Source organism: Blennius ocellaris (genome assembly GCF_963422515.1).
Source record: "Blennius ocellaris genome assembly, chromosome: 13".
Taxonomy (NCBI): domain Eukaryota; kingdom Metazoa; phylum Chordata; class Actinopteri; order Blenniiformes; family Blenniidae; genus Blennius; species Blennius ocellaris.
Window position 1 is genome coordinate 14,808,436 of NC_137662.1, and position 14,311 is coordinate 14,822,746.

General features: G+C 40.2%; 1 protein-coding gene across 1 annotated transcript; it reads left to right on the forward strand.

Annotated features, from left to right (window-relative positions):
* Positions 1–99: 99 nt before the first annotated feature.
* On the forward strand, positions 100–10,898 carry erlin1 (ER lipid raft associated 1). Its single transcript, XM_080507662.1, has 13 exons — positions 100–175; positions 1,088–1,216; positions 1,616–1,697; positions 2,475–2,521; positions 2,610–2,671; positions 2,759–2,884; positions 2,993–3,066; positions 6,703–6,761; positions 6,907–6,998; positions 7,126–7,215; positions 7,321–7,400; positions 8,631–8,815; positions 9,527–10,898. Exons 2-13 carry the CDS (start codon positions 1,092–1,094, stop codon positions 9,564–9,566), a joined length of 1,062 nt encoding a protein of 353 aa, XP_080363788.1. The 5' UTR covers positions 100–175; positions 1,088–1,091; the 3' UTR covers positions 9,567–10,898.
* Positions 10,899–14,311: the final 3,413 nt, after the last annotated feature.

A 14,311-nucleotide genomic window follows, 5' to 3' on the forward strand; every position in this document is an offset into this window, starting at 1 on the left:
TCGTCACTGACATGTCAAAGTGATTGTTATATTTCTGTCAGTCCGTGAAGGAAGCACGCTTTAGTGGCGAAGCTACTAGCTTGTGAAACCTGTGGGAGGCGGAGTGAGAGACGGGGGCGAGGGGGATGGTTCGCTGAATGATAAGACCAGCAGGCAAGACGGTTTCAATACAGAGGTAAATTTTGTTTGTCATGAAGCCAACCGATCACTCTAACGCCTAAATGCCGATGATTTATATCCCGAGTGACTTTGTTTCACGCCATTAACCAGGCAGGCGAGCGTTAGCGCGAAGCTAACGCTCGGCGGCTGTCTTCCTCAACTAAACGGTAGCTCGCGCTAGCTAACAGTCTCATAATGCTACCAACCGTTTCTCTGTTTGTGCCAGAATACTTGATTTCAGTGGTGGTTCTCCATTGCAAGACGCCCACTTCAAGTGTTGACCGTGCAGCTTCGTGAGTTGACAGAGGAATTGTTTGCTGGAGTCACTCTTAAAGCTAATGTTTGCGCTAGCTGTTTAAATTGCACGTGAATTGCATCAGTAACCTGCACACACCTGGATTGTTACGCCTGTTTAACCTGCGTGATGGGGATTATACAGAAAAGAAATTTAGCTCATGGTGTTGCAGTACTTCATATGTGATCGGTTCTGTGTAATGATTGATTTAAGCTTAAACTAAGCTGACTAACCATTTACAGTGGGAGTGAACAAAGATTCTTCTGTGGGAGGAAGAAGTCTTGAGCCTATGTGGTGTTTTTATAACCGAATATATTCATAACAGCACTCTTCTCTAACAGCAGGACTTTTATTGGCATTTATTGTTGCAGTTTCACTCTTTCTCCAAAACCCATACATGTTGTATACTGCTTCCTCAATTTGATAGCCTTGTTTAAGATTGTTATATATTAATCTGATCTAACTGAGCCTATAGGAAGGTTTTAGTGAAGTTGAGTATCAGGATAAACGTTATGGCAAACCAGCAAGTAAACGCATGTCTTGCAGTTGACAACTTTTTCGGTGTGACAATGCCCCGAGTACTTTATGTTGTCTAAACGTTTATATAATTTATGCTTCTTTCTTCCCCTGCAGGTGAATGCTCGTAAGGATGACGATGCCACATGTCGGGGCAGTATTTGCAGCAATAGCAGGAGTGATGGCCATCATGTTGCACTCCTCTATACACAAGATAGAAGAAGGGCATCTTGCTGTATACTACAGGTATCCCATCACTGACCGTCGCAACGTTTAATATCTGTATTTGGCCAAAGATATTCTAAGGATATGGTTAGCATACACATAGCCCAGATCTTGAAAGAATATCGCTCAAGTTCTATATATTAAACAGACTTGTTTGAACAAAGAATTAAAGGATTTAAAAGTGACAGTGTCTCAGTCATTCAGATAAAACTCAATGTGATTCACACCTGTTAGATCATACGTTTAAAGGAATAAAAAATGTCAACTATGGAATAGCTCTATAAAGAAAAGACATAGCTATTGAGTTTCTTTTACACCTGGATTGTCAACGGTTTGCTGTCGTCTAATGTCCCTCCATTTCTGGTGAAAACAGGTTTTGTTGATAACTCAGACCAAATAATTTGTTTATATTTGTTTCAGAGGTGGAGCCTTGTTGACCTCTCCAAATGGCCCCGGATATCACATCATGCTGCCTTTCATTACCACGTACAGAGTAGTGCAGGTGAGTGAGTCTTGCAGTCTTGAAATGTGGCCTTTCAGCTGAGGTGATTCTAATGTAGGACTCCACCACGAGGTGCTGCTCATGAAACCAGAATTGGATCGTCTATAAATAAGTGAGCTGAAGCATGCAAACAGTTGTCATTCAACCATGGCGACAGAGGTCTTACCCCAAGTAAACCAACTACTTTTTTTTTTTTTTACTACATATGAATAGCACATATATTTGTTTTTAAAACACAGGCCGGTCTTCTTTATTTGACTTTTGAATTGAAAGTTTTTATATGTATGTTTTTTTACTCCTTTTTAACTTTACACCAGTGTCACAGCCTGCCTTCCTTAGTATACTTAGTGAAAACCATTGTTTTGTATTGTTTTTTGAACTGGGTTGTACTTGGACACGGTCTATGGTCAAACTCCAATCCATTCCACAACGTCACTCCACATATTGAAAGGCAAAATGATTTTAGAGCTGTGCGAAATCTCCTGTGTTTTAGCTTTAAATCCCCTCTCCAGTTATAACCCCTGCCTCTGCTAAAAAAAAAAAAACACGTTTTGAATATTTGTGGGAAGTTGATTGCTTATTACTTCCTAAAAATGTTCTACTCGACAGCTTTTATCTTTTACTTATATGAACAATGCTAAAGTTAAAAATAAGTGACGTATGAGTTATGGTAAATTTAAACAAACGATTGTTCCTTTTGCACTCTGAATCTGATTGTGTAAATCAATGAAATTTTTGCGCTCTTGCCCCGCATGATGTTTTCAACCAATGTTTCAGACGACTCTGCAAACCGATGAGATCAAGAATGTGCCTTGTGGAACGAGGTACAACTGATCCTCCCGATGCAGCTGCTAACATATTAACTTCCTGTTGGCAAACAGCGTATTTTAACAGATTTGTTCACCTTCACAGTGGTGGTGTGATGATCTATTTCGACAGGATAGAAGTTGTCAACATGTTGGTCCCTTTAGCAGGTACAGTGTGTTCAAATGTCAACATTACTACAGTCCCTCATTCCAGCATTTCAGTAACGGTTGCTTTTGGGTTTTTTTTTTCCCCAGTGGTCGACATCGTGAGGAACTACACTGCTGATTATGACAAAACTCTAATTTTCAACAAGATTCACCACGAACTCAACCAGTTCTGCAGTGTCCACACACTACAGGAAGTCTACATTGAGTTGTTTGGTAAGAAGTCGCCTCTTTGCAAGACACAAAATGTGCTCAGCTTTAAATTCATCTGATGCAGAATTATAAACAGTTGATATACCCCCCCCCCCTTCTGGTCATTTGCAGACATTATAGATGAGAACTTAAAAACTGCATTACAGAAGGATCTTAATGCAATGGCACCTGGTCTTACAATACAGGTATGTAATCACAGGCACGTGTAACTGGCTTGTTGTTGAATGAAATCGGTCAATAAGAGTTCTACTGCAACAGATTTCTCCCACTCACTGTTTAAAATTTTGATAACGGAATAGTTTATAGCCTGATTGAATATATGCTTAAAGTTTCCTGTAAACTATTTCAGTTTACTGCGCATGCATCATAAAGTGGTGTAAAGTTTTTTGAGCATGTACCACACTCGCAGCAGCCAGAACCCAGCAGCAACGGCAGGTATGTGGAGAATGCAGACGAACTCACCAGGACATGAATTGCACATATTCAATTCTTTCTTTAGAGCAGCAGCAATGGAAAAGCCTCTCGGGCTCTGTTTAATTGACAATGATTTAAAATGATTACCGTAAACCGCAAGCAGTAAAGCACTTGTCTCTGGTTCAACACGTTTTCAGAAATGAAGAGTAATGCAGACACGCACACTTACTGTCCCAGTAGTTTCTCCTTCGACACATGTGCAATCAGAGTAACCACAAAACTACCCGACAGATTCTCGCGAGCTGGTTGCTGCTCTGAGAGCAAGCAAACTGAGTGCTTGTTAGCTTATCGTTATGTTGCTATGTAAACAGGAAACTCTTAAAGAAAAAAAAACTAAAAGCCAAAAGAATGCTGTTTCCAGTCAGTCGTCATGTAATGGGCCCTTGACCCTTCACAGTGAGAATACGCTGCAATTGGCAGTAAAACTTGTGGAAGAAGGTGAATTCACACAGCATTGTGTGCGTGTGCTTGTGTGTGTAGTGATAATATTTAAAAGCACCCATCTCAGTCCCAGTTAACAAGATATTCCTTGGGAGTAAGATTTCACATTTTTCCACGTTTTGTGACATCGACAAGTACATGCATTAATCGGCTATCCTGTCAAAAATTGAAGTTGGCAGAAAGAGGTTGTTCTCGTTGCACTTGTGTGCAGTGAAATGGCTCTTCATTGTGGTAGACGGAGAATGTGGATGTGGTCCAGCATTTTTTTCCACTTCCTTGGGAATCTGTGAACTATTGTCTTTGTGCCGCGCCGGCGAAGCTCGTCGCAGCATTCACACTGGGCCGTGTGGCAACGTGTCGGTCATTAAAAATTCTGATGCTGCCTGAAAACAGCAGCCGGGACATTGGCCGTCTGTGAACCCCCTCAGCTTCAACCGGAAGACCAGAGATTTGAAGTCACGAGCAGAGATACTGTCACCATCGCTTATCGTTTTGTCTGAGATTGCCAAAAAACCTCACATTGTGTAGTCATTTTAGATGATCACAGAAGTATTGTCGTGGCTTTGTCCTGACATGGACTCTTGTTTTGAGAACACATTGGCATTATTGTCTGAACAAGATACAGTGAAAATATTACTGCATCTCTCTAGTGGCAATGTAGCGTTACGGCAGTGCTTTCAAATGGAGACATTCAATGTTGGATCTGTATCCAAACCTACACTGTTATCATCGGCCATCAAACTCCATGATGACTCTAAATCTGTGCTGCTGCAGTTTACTGTGCCCTACTCTTGGTTTATAAACCATTTGGTTGATGAATATTGCGGTGCTGATTTTTTTTTTTTTAACCCTTAGATGCACAGGTGGGGTCAAAAATGACCCCAGAGGTTGTTATTCTTCAATATCTTTAAAATGAAAAGTTGCAATATCTTCATATTCCAGGTATTCCTCAAAAAACATGTTTGTGACATGAGGCAATTTGCATTTTTATTAATTTTTTCATAACTTTTAAGAAACTGCAGTTTTTGTATCACTACCCCACTCTTGCACAAGTGGGGTCAAAAATGACCCCAAGCAGTTCCTATGGAATTTTCTATGAAACTTAATTCTTAGCAACTCTAACAGTCCCACATACACATCTGATGTCATCTCACACATCTAATGCAACTTTGACTGTCAATATTGTCCCACTTACACATCTGATGTCAGCAGTCTCACCACCCGAGAGGTCATTTTACCCAGCAACAATCATGTAAGTATTCTCTCCATTTATGAACTTCCATGGACAGATTATGATGTGTGATCAAATTAGTGATCAGATTAGCCGGATTGTTGATAGCAAACAGTATTGTATTTAGATAGGTAACACAGTATTGTGTTCACTAACAGTAGCCAACTGTATTGTTAGCTGCATCTATATAATTTATAGTTTTCGGCGCATTCATTGTCCTTTCTAAAAAAAAAAAAATATTATTTTTTTTTATATATCTAAAGTAACATGGCTGACAGGAGACCAGCTAGGATCCCTGTGGACTTTGCCATACAAATGATCCAGGACAGATTGGATGAAGTGCCAATCAGAGGCATTGACTCAGAATGTGACATCTCAGATGTAGAGGACCCAGACTGTTGTCCCCCACTGAACAAGGCCAGTCAGACACAGAAGAGTCCTCTGAAGAGGAGTCCTCTGATGAGTCCTCAGAAGAAGAACTGGATATCGTGTCCAACAGAATGAGGCACTAAGGCTCTTACTGGGCAGAGTGACCTCCCAACCAGGCTAAAACCCCACGGCACAATATTCCAGGTTGTCAGCCAGGGCCTGCACCTGGGTTTAGTACTGACTCCCCAATAGATGCAAGGAAGCTGTTTATGTCTGATAATATAATAGAAGAGGTGCTGATGGAAGTGAGAAGAACTGGGATGTACTAGTCTGTATGTTTTTTAGGAGTCCTCTACATAACCCATCCGTCCTGGATCAATTGTATGGCAAGGTCCACAGGGATCCTCGCTGGCCTCCTAGCAGCCATGTTACTTTAGATAAATAAATAAAAAGATTAGAAAGGACAAGGTTTAAAATGCACAGAAAACTATAAATCATATAACAACACAGTTGGCTACTGTTAGTGAACACAATACCGTGTTATCTACCTAAATACAATACTGTTAGCTATCAACAAAGTAGGCTAATCTGGTCACACATTTAATCACTAATTTGATCACACATCATAATCTGTCAATGAAAAATAAGTTCATAAATGGAGATAATACTTACATGTATGTTGCTGGTTAAAATGACCTCCAGGGTGGTGAGACTGCTGACATCAGGTGTGTAAGTGGGAAAGTATTGACAGTCAAAGTTGCATCAGATGTGTGAGATGACATCAGATGTGTATGTGGGACTGTCAGAGTTGCTAAGAATTAAGTTTCATAGAAGATTCCATAGGAACTGCTTGTGGAACAGTGGGGTCATGATACAAAAACTGCAATTTCTTAAAATTTATGAAAAAATAAATAAAAGTGCAAATGGCGTCATGTCACAAACATGTTTTATGAGGAATACCTAGAATATGAAGATATTAGAACTCTTTATTTTAAAGATTTTGAAGATAACAACCCGGTATATTGCCAAAACGCATTGATTTGAATTGGGGTCATTTTTGACCCCACTTGTGGAAGAGTGTAGGTATTGGTAGGTTGTGCATCCAAGGGTTAATGTGTGTGTATATATATATATATATATATATATATATATATTTGTGTCAATATATGGGAAATTTTGAAAACAAAAAACGCTGCCGGCCCTTTTCGAACAAGACATCCACTCTGAAATATATCAGTTGTGATCAGAGGGTCTATTTTCTGTCTTTCTCTTTTTCCCTCTGCACCGTTACGCCATCACTGTGAAGGCTGTCCGCGTTACCAAGCCAAAGATCCCCGAAGCTATCAGGAGGAACTTTGAACTCATGTGAGTTTATGAAATTGTACTTGCCAATAAAGCCTTGTTGTTGCTTGCTCCAGTTTCTCTGCGACTCACCCACACGGTTCACGTAATACCACACAGAAATCAAAACATTTGCAAAGAAGATAATTTTATTTGCTTGTGTATTCAGGGAAGCGGAAAAGACTCGTCTGTTGATAACGGCACAGACTCAGAGAGTGGTGGAAAAGGAAGCGGAGACTGAAAGGAAGAAAGCCATCATTGGTAAATTTGGTGTTTTAACTGTAAATCTGCCCACTAGCATTTCATTTGCTCGCATAATTGCGTTCCCTTCTTTAAACTGCTCTTGCGTAAAGTATTTCATCGGGTTTTTTTTTTTTTTGTTCCGCAGAGGCTCAGAAAGTGGCCCAAGTCGCAGAGATTCAGTTCCAACAGAAGGTGATGGAGAAAGAGACCGAGAAGAGGATCTCTCAGATAGAGGGTGAGCGTCACTGTTTTCAGTTCCCTCCCGTGAGATGGATTTGTGTAATCTGATATGTCGGTGTGTCATGTGTCCGTCATACTCAGCGCTGCTTCCCTCTTTCAGACGCTGCCTTCGTGGCCAGGGAAAAGGCAAAGGCTGATGCCGAGTATTACACTGCTTCTAAATCTGCGGAATCAAACACGGTAAAAAAGAAAAATCCCAGCTTTACATTGACTCACACATTACACAACATCTAATGTCACATTTAAAACATTGAGAGACATGCTGAGTGCACCTGAACACAAGTGTAAATACTGTATTGTCTCTGTACTCTTACGACAATACCCGTACCCTTTCTTTCTCTATTCTCATATCTAACCCGAACCCTCATAACTCCTCCTGTAATTAATTTGAATCACTTTTCTCTACTTGATTGTTACATTGTAAAAAAAATTTTAAACTGAAAGTTACCATTATCTGGATGTTGGGGATACTTTTACTTTTTTTGTGGCAATCAGATTATGTTTATTGATATTTAAGAGACGAGAGATGTAAAAAGAAAAAGAGGCACATTAAGAATACATTGATGTTTTTCACATACGCCGTCGAAGTAAAGTATTTGTCACTACGACCCATTTGTAGCAATGTTTTGACTGTTCAGTAAAACTCGCTGCATCTAAAAGCATCACTTGCTTTCAAAGTGGGATAGAGCCGGTTCACGCAAATAGTGACTTCATTGTTTTTCAGGAAGACAAGCTCTAACATCAGATGACTTTTCTCTCGTTCAGCTCTCGCAGAGAAGCAGCTTATACGTAACACATGAATGGGCTTTCCTCAGTCCTGAGCTTGAAAAATTGTTCCTGCATTTGTATTTTTTTTTGTCATGTGCCAATAAAAACACTCAAAAACACACAAAAAAAAAAAAAACTAAATGAAAAAAGCTGCCAATTAGTCGGGGTGAAAGTAATCTGGATTATTTTACTTGACATTGGTCCAGAATTAGCCACTGAATGATAAAATAGAAACTGATTATTGGTCCAATAGCAGAAGTTGCCTTGGGACACAACCCAGGATGATTTTGAACCACCCTCTCGCTACAAGCTGAATGAACAGAAGAATACAAAGATTTTCGTCGCATGAGCAGGACCTTCAGCTGAAACCAGGCAGCATCTAATAGTCAAATAGTCTCAAAGCGACTATAAATGGCGATTTATCAAACGGTAAATAAGACTTGGGTGTTAAATATGAGCCCTTGTCGCAAGCTGCATTATCCAAAAACTGATTCAATTAGAGCCAGAGACGGTAAACAGATGTAAATGTTAGATAGTCATGGTCACGTCTTATTCAGTTCCACACTAGTATTGTCATGAGCAATCTTTTTTTTTTTCCTCACGTGTTTGTTTGTTTTTTTTACCTCCTCCAAATCTCCACAGCTGAAGTTAACGCCAGAATACCTGGAGCTGATGAAGTACCAGGCCATAGCAACCAACAGTAAGATCTACTTTGGACAGGACATCCCCAACATGTTTGTGGAGGGAACCAATGGCCTGCCCAAGTCTTCCCGCTCCCCCACTTTGCCCAATCAAGCGGACGGGTTCAAGGTGAAGTCTGACAGACAGTGAGTCTGCTGCTCCGTCTCTGTGCGGGGCGGGGTCGCCTGACTCGGCCTCGCCTCAGAGAGGCAGTGGGAACGAGAACGCAGGACTGAAGACGATGGGCGGGGGTGGCTTCGCAGCTACGTAGAAGTTTGAAGAACACACTTCAGTCTTAAACCTGAATCACAAGAATTGAGTGAGAGAGGGGGTGAAGACCTTGCAGGAAAGGTTCTTTAACCGTTTGGAAAGCTTTAGGGAAGAAATTAATGCCATAGTCAAAAATCAGAAGCATAAAAGTGCTAATGCCTGGGAAGGCGACAGCTAACGGTCGCCCTAATTTACATGTGCTTGCAATCGTTGCCGTGTGTGTCTTTGCTTTCGGAGCTGCTTTTTTTTTTTTTTTTGTATGCAAGAATGATTTGTGATTAACATGCATTAATTATCCTTTTTTTTGGCGAATACTCAAAGCGGTTTTTGCTGCACTGGAATCTGACAGGTGACACTAATTAAAGGCTGGATGGACCATGTAAGGGTGTGGGTGGGTTTGGTCATCTCTGTGCCATCTTCTCTTGCACTGAGTCACTAGTTGGCTGTTTTGTCTCTGCACGTCAGTGTGAGGACCGTTTTTCATGCCTCATGTCAAATGCTGCTAGTAGATAAACTTAAATCTCTTTTGCCCCCCCCCCCCCCCCCCCCCCCCCCCCCCCTTTTTGGGTTTGTTTGTTTTTTTACAGGCACTTCAGTATCACCACATTGCAGCACAGTTCCAGTTGACTGAATTCCTCCATATGTTTTTTATTAAAGGGGCAGAGGTGGTTAGTAATAATGTTGTTGCGGGGTGTGGTTGAGGTTTGCTGACCTCGTGGCATTTACTGTGAAGCAAACAGAGAAAATTCACGAAAATGTGCTTGTGCCGCTTAAAAGGAATCAAATTATCCTCTTAAAGTGATTAATAGTTCGTTGCAGTGGGATTGCATGTATAAAGGACATAATAACTTTCGCTTTTTGTCAGAAAGTCGGCACTACTTTCTCTCCTCTGTCGAGTTTTAAAGAGTCGCCATAAAATGTAACTTAAATCATTAGAATCGTGGAGCCAGTGACTGTCTGCCAACCCTGTTGTTCTCATTCGGTTAAATGTAGATTCTCAGGAAATGTGTTTTATTAAAACAGCTGACCTGTGTTGAGCAGACCACATACTCCCCATAACGCCAAAATCAACAAATACATTGGCTTAAGTCAGAGTCGAGCAATGATTTACTGTCCCAATGAAAAAGAAGAAAACTCTTTGGGGGGGGAAAAATAAGTCACCATTCACTGGTTTATCTATTTACAGCACAGTGACAATATCACAATGGCGTGGGTCTATGAAAGGACAGCTTAAGTACAACTGAAACATTATTTTCATGGTTGTTTATGTTTTTTTTGTAATTCAACAGTTACTGGATTGCAATCTTTAACAGCCAGAAGTAGTTTAAACTGTTTTAATGGTTACTCCCTTTACTTAAAGTTGGTAAAAATGTCAGAAACAAGATTCCTTTTTTTTGAGGCGATGTTGATGATGCTTGGGCTTTAAAAAAAAAAAACCCGAAAGAATTAAAACCTTAAAAAAAAAAATAGCAAGATGGTGCTTGTTTTTATGTGCTTTTGGATTTTGTTTTACTTTCAGAAAACACAGAGATACTTCCAATATTTAGATTTTAAGCCTTAACTGGGATTCTCCCCAAAACCAGTGACTCCTACAACGTAAAAGGCTCCACTTCGACTCGGCTCCGCAATCTTTTTTAGAGCTTGTATGTTCTTACTCTACTGCACAGCTTCATAATAGATCCTAGCTGAGACTGACACAACTAGTGCGGTGGACGAGTGCTGGGAAGATGTGCTGTTTACATGACCTCTAAATAAAGGCTGCACTCTTTGCATTTGTTGTGGTGGTGGGTTCAATAAAAAAAAAAAAAAAAATGCAAACGAGGAATGAATCACTCAAGAAAATGACTTTGTCTGTTTGTCAATTTTGTACAACCTGTGAAATTTAAACATTGTCTCCTTGTTTTAAAAGGTTTATATGCAAAATGTTTCCAAGTTTTGAACAATGTTCTTAAGTAAAATAAAGCCTATTTTGGTACGTCTCTGTGTGGATATGTATGTGGACGTTGTGTAGTTCTCCTGGGGACCAACAGGGGGAGGGCTAACACAGTCTTACATGAGTAGATCAGGTTAATTACAGGGTGCTGGATTGAAGTTAGTGCCAAGTGGTGAGTAAAAGACAGAAAATTTAACAGAGCTCAATGGAGGGATGGGGGGGGGGGGGTGTAATTATCTACTGGAATATGGGTCAGTTGGTCAGTGAGCAGGCAAAATGTTCAGTGAAAAGGATATTTAGACTAAACTATTTGTCAGTCCACACTTCAATGTTGTATCACCTAAGGTACTGATCCAACTTGGGGCCCTTAACAGAAGAAAATCTTCCCATTCTTTACAGCTAAAAAGTTTTATTAAAGTTTTATTTAGGCATCTTCAACAAAACAAATTACTTTTCCCCCATACGTTCATAAAAAGTAAATTTTCATACATGTGATTGATTCAATGGCTAACAATAAGGAAATGGCAGGGTATACCCTCAACAGGTCAGTATTCCAAAACAGGCCAATACAAAGAAACGACCACACCCACGCCTCTTCAAAAAGGGAGAACATGCAAACGCCACACATAAAGCAGCCCAACCTGTACTTGAACCTTGGACACTCTTGCTGTGAGGCCACTGCTAACCACTACACCACTGTGCACAACCAGCCGGTTTGAACACATTATTTACATCCCAACAAATATTTTAGTTGGAAAAATCCTCTGTGTGTGTATGTGTATGTTTTGGCCCGGTCTTTATTATGATAGCAGAGAAGTTGTGAAAACACGAGGAGGCCTCGGCGCACATGTAAACACAATCGATCACACAGTCCCCCTGTTGTTCTGACCGACACAATGTCATCTAAACAACACAAAAACAGGGCTTTGTTTGTGTCTTGTGAGCCTGTGAAATGGTCATCGCAAGAGGATGACTGCAAACCTCAAGTCCTGCCCTCAGCAGGGCCAGTCAGCTGCACACAAAGACTTTCCAGGAAACATTCAAAGTGTGTGCGTGTGATTGTGCATGTGTGTGTGTGTGTGTGACCACTGCGTGAATGACCAGATGAGGGACGACTTCCTCTTATGACCCCTCGGTCCTCACGGACTCTCTCTGGGGTTCTTTCACAGTTAAAGCCATCGGCTCTTACTCTTTAGGTTTGGTGAGTCTTTTTCTCTGACCCACATTTTCTTCATAATTTCAGGCATCGTATTCCAGGGAGGAAATCTTTGTTTGTTTATATATTGCAGCGTTTTTTTGTTTTTTTTTATGTGTTCGTCTGCTGGCCTGTGTTCCACTCTAATGGGTGGTCTTTTTTTTTTCTTTCTTTCTTGCTATTGGGTTAAAAGCCCTGACTCACACAGGAAGTGAGGTGGAGGTCAGATTTAGCTGCTTCCTGGATGAACCAAAGTTTTTCTTTCCTTCCTTTTGCCTCTAATCATCAGGTTCTGACTGATCCATCCCGCCTTCACTTCTTGACTTCCAGAGATGCAGAAGGGCGTGGCCCTCTCTGAACTAACTCAGTCCAGCCCTGAACTGCAGTACTGTGATACTCAAACGTGATTCATCAGGCGGCGCCTTCATCAATAGCGACTCTGTTTTGCACTTTTCACTCACATTCTTATCTTGTGCGTGTGTGCGTTGCTTCAACATGGTCTAAGGAGCTTAGTTATGTTTCTGCAGTTTTCACTGTCTGAGCCCCTCCTTATTTCCTGTACGAGAGATCCTTGTAGTCATTACTTAAGTCTGCTGTCAAGTTACACATCCACATTGAATTACATGTTTATAGATACAGTACGTCTCACTTGGACAGGTTTTTTTGTGTGTGTGTTTCATTCTCTTGCTCCCCTGAATTATCATTTGATTTGAAGGTTCACTTACATTTTGGTTTGATCATAAAGAATACTGCTAAGTCAGTGAAAAACATTTACATTTTGTCCCCCGAGGTTGTGAAAATTTTAGCTTGAGCAAAGTCACCCTGATGTTGTAACGCCTGATATCGTCAGCATCTCTTCAACAATCTGTTCAATTTCTTTCTTGCAAATATTCCATGGATATTCCATCTGTCCAACTTAATTGTTGTTCTGAACATAAACTTGTTTTGCAAAAACTGTTAGAGGACAGAGACAACAGCAATACATGACTTTATTCATTTAACAGAGAACATTTGAACATTTTTGAAATATTGCATCCACATAAATTAAATTAAATTTCTATTAACAGCATTTCTGAGAAGAATATTTGTGTTGTTGCTTCTGTTAACATCAGAACTTGTAAGTGAGCTCAAGTTAAACAATTGATCAGCAGTAATTGAAGACAAATCACATTTTAATTGTTCTTTCTATCTCTGCTCATATACATTAAACACGATAAACCTGCATTAAAAATGTAAAACTAAAAACAAAACAAAAAAGTTGAGAACACCATATGCCTTTGAACTGCATTATAGAAACAGCGTTGTATAAGAGACAAACACATCTTTTTTTTCTGGTTCTAGCTGTCTTTTCAAAATAGCTATGTATCACGCATCATCACGCTTTACAGTATTTATATTCTCAAGAATAGCACAGGCAGACTGTTGGTCACACAATTTAGGAGGACTGAGACATGGTGTCTACTAAAAAGTCTAATTCAACCCGCACCATAAAGGATCTTTTAAATCTAAGTGCAATAGACTTTTCATGTATGTTGCTGGTAAACATAAAACCACAGCATACACTGAGCTGCCGGTGAACTTAAATTCAATAATTGGCCACTGGATACTGGTTTCAAAAAAAAAAAAGTATATTATCAAGTACATGTACTACAGTGCATGTTTGACCCCCAGGTGACATTATCCACATGTTTTAACATCAGTGTTGCATTAGGTTTGATAGTGGTGATGAATTCGGAGGCCTGAAGGTGAAGACAACGAAGCCCAGTGACAGCAGGGGACGGCTGGATAAGATCATCTGTTGCTGCTCAGCAGGCTGTCGATCTCCTGATATTCTACACCAGCAAAAAAAAAACCAAAGGGCCAGTCACTGACACTCCCACATATACTGTATAATGTTAGAATATTTGACTGCCCACACAAAGTGTAATATAATATATACATTTTAACAGGCCACATGGTATCACTGTTGTGTAGGACACGTCTCACCATATTTAGTCATCTCTAAATTTAAAAACCAATGACGACTGGTAAGTTAACTCAGTGTTCTTTATTTGACCAGTTTTCACACTTACACACTTCTGTTGAACATGACTTTAATTTGACACTACTAAGGAAGTGACAGTCTAAGCAAATAACCTGAACACATCATATCCCGTTTATCACGTTGAAGCCATTCAATTTCGATTCGCTTAAAATTCTAAGCTGGTTAAAGAAGTCAAAATGGTGAAATGATTTAATGACATG

Excerpts from the sequence above, each read along its gene's own strand:
- erlin1 (XM_080507662.1), top strand. The coding sequence starts at position 1,092 with ATGCTCGTAAGGATGACGATGCCACATGTCGGGGCAGTATTTGCAGCA. Across the intron at positions 1,217-1,615 it reads CATCTTGCTGTATACTACAG|AGGTGGAGCCTTGTTGACCT; the intron begins GTATCCCATCAC and ends TATTTGTTTCAG. Across the intron at positions 8,816-9,526 it reads AAGGTGAAGTCTGACAGACA|GCACTTCAGTATCACCACAT; the intron begins GTGAGTCTGCTG and ends GTTTTTTTACAG.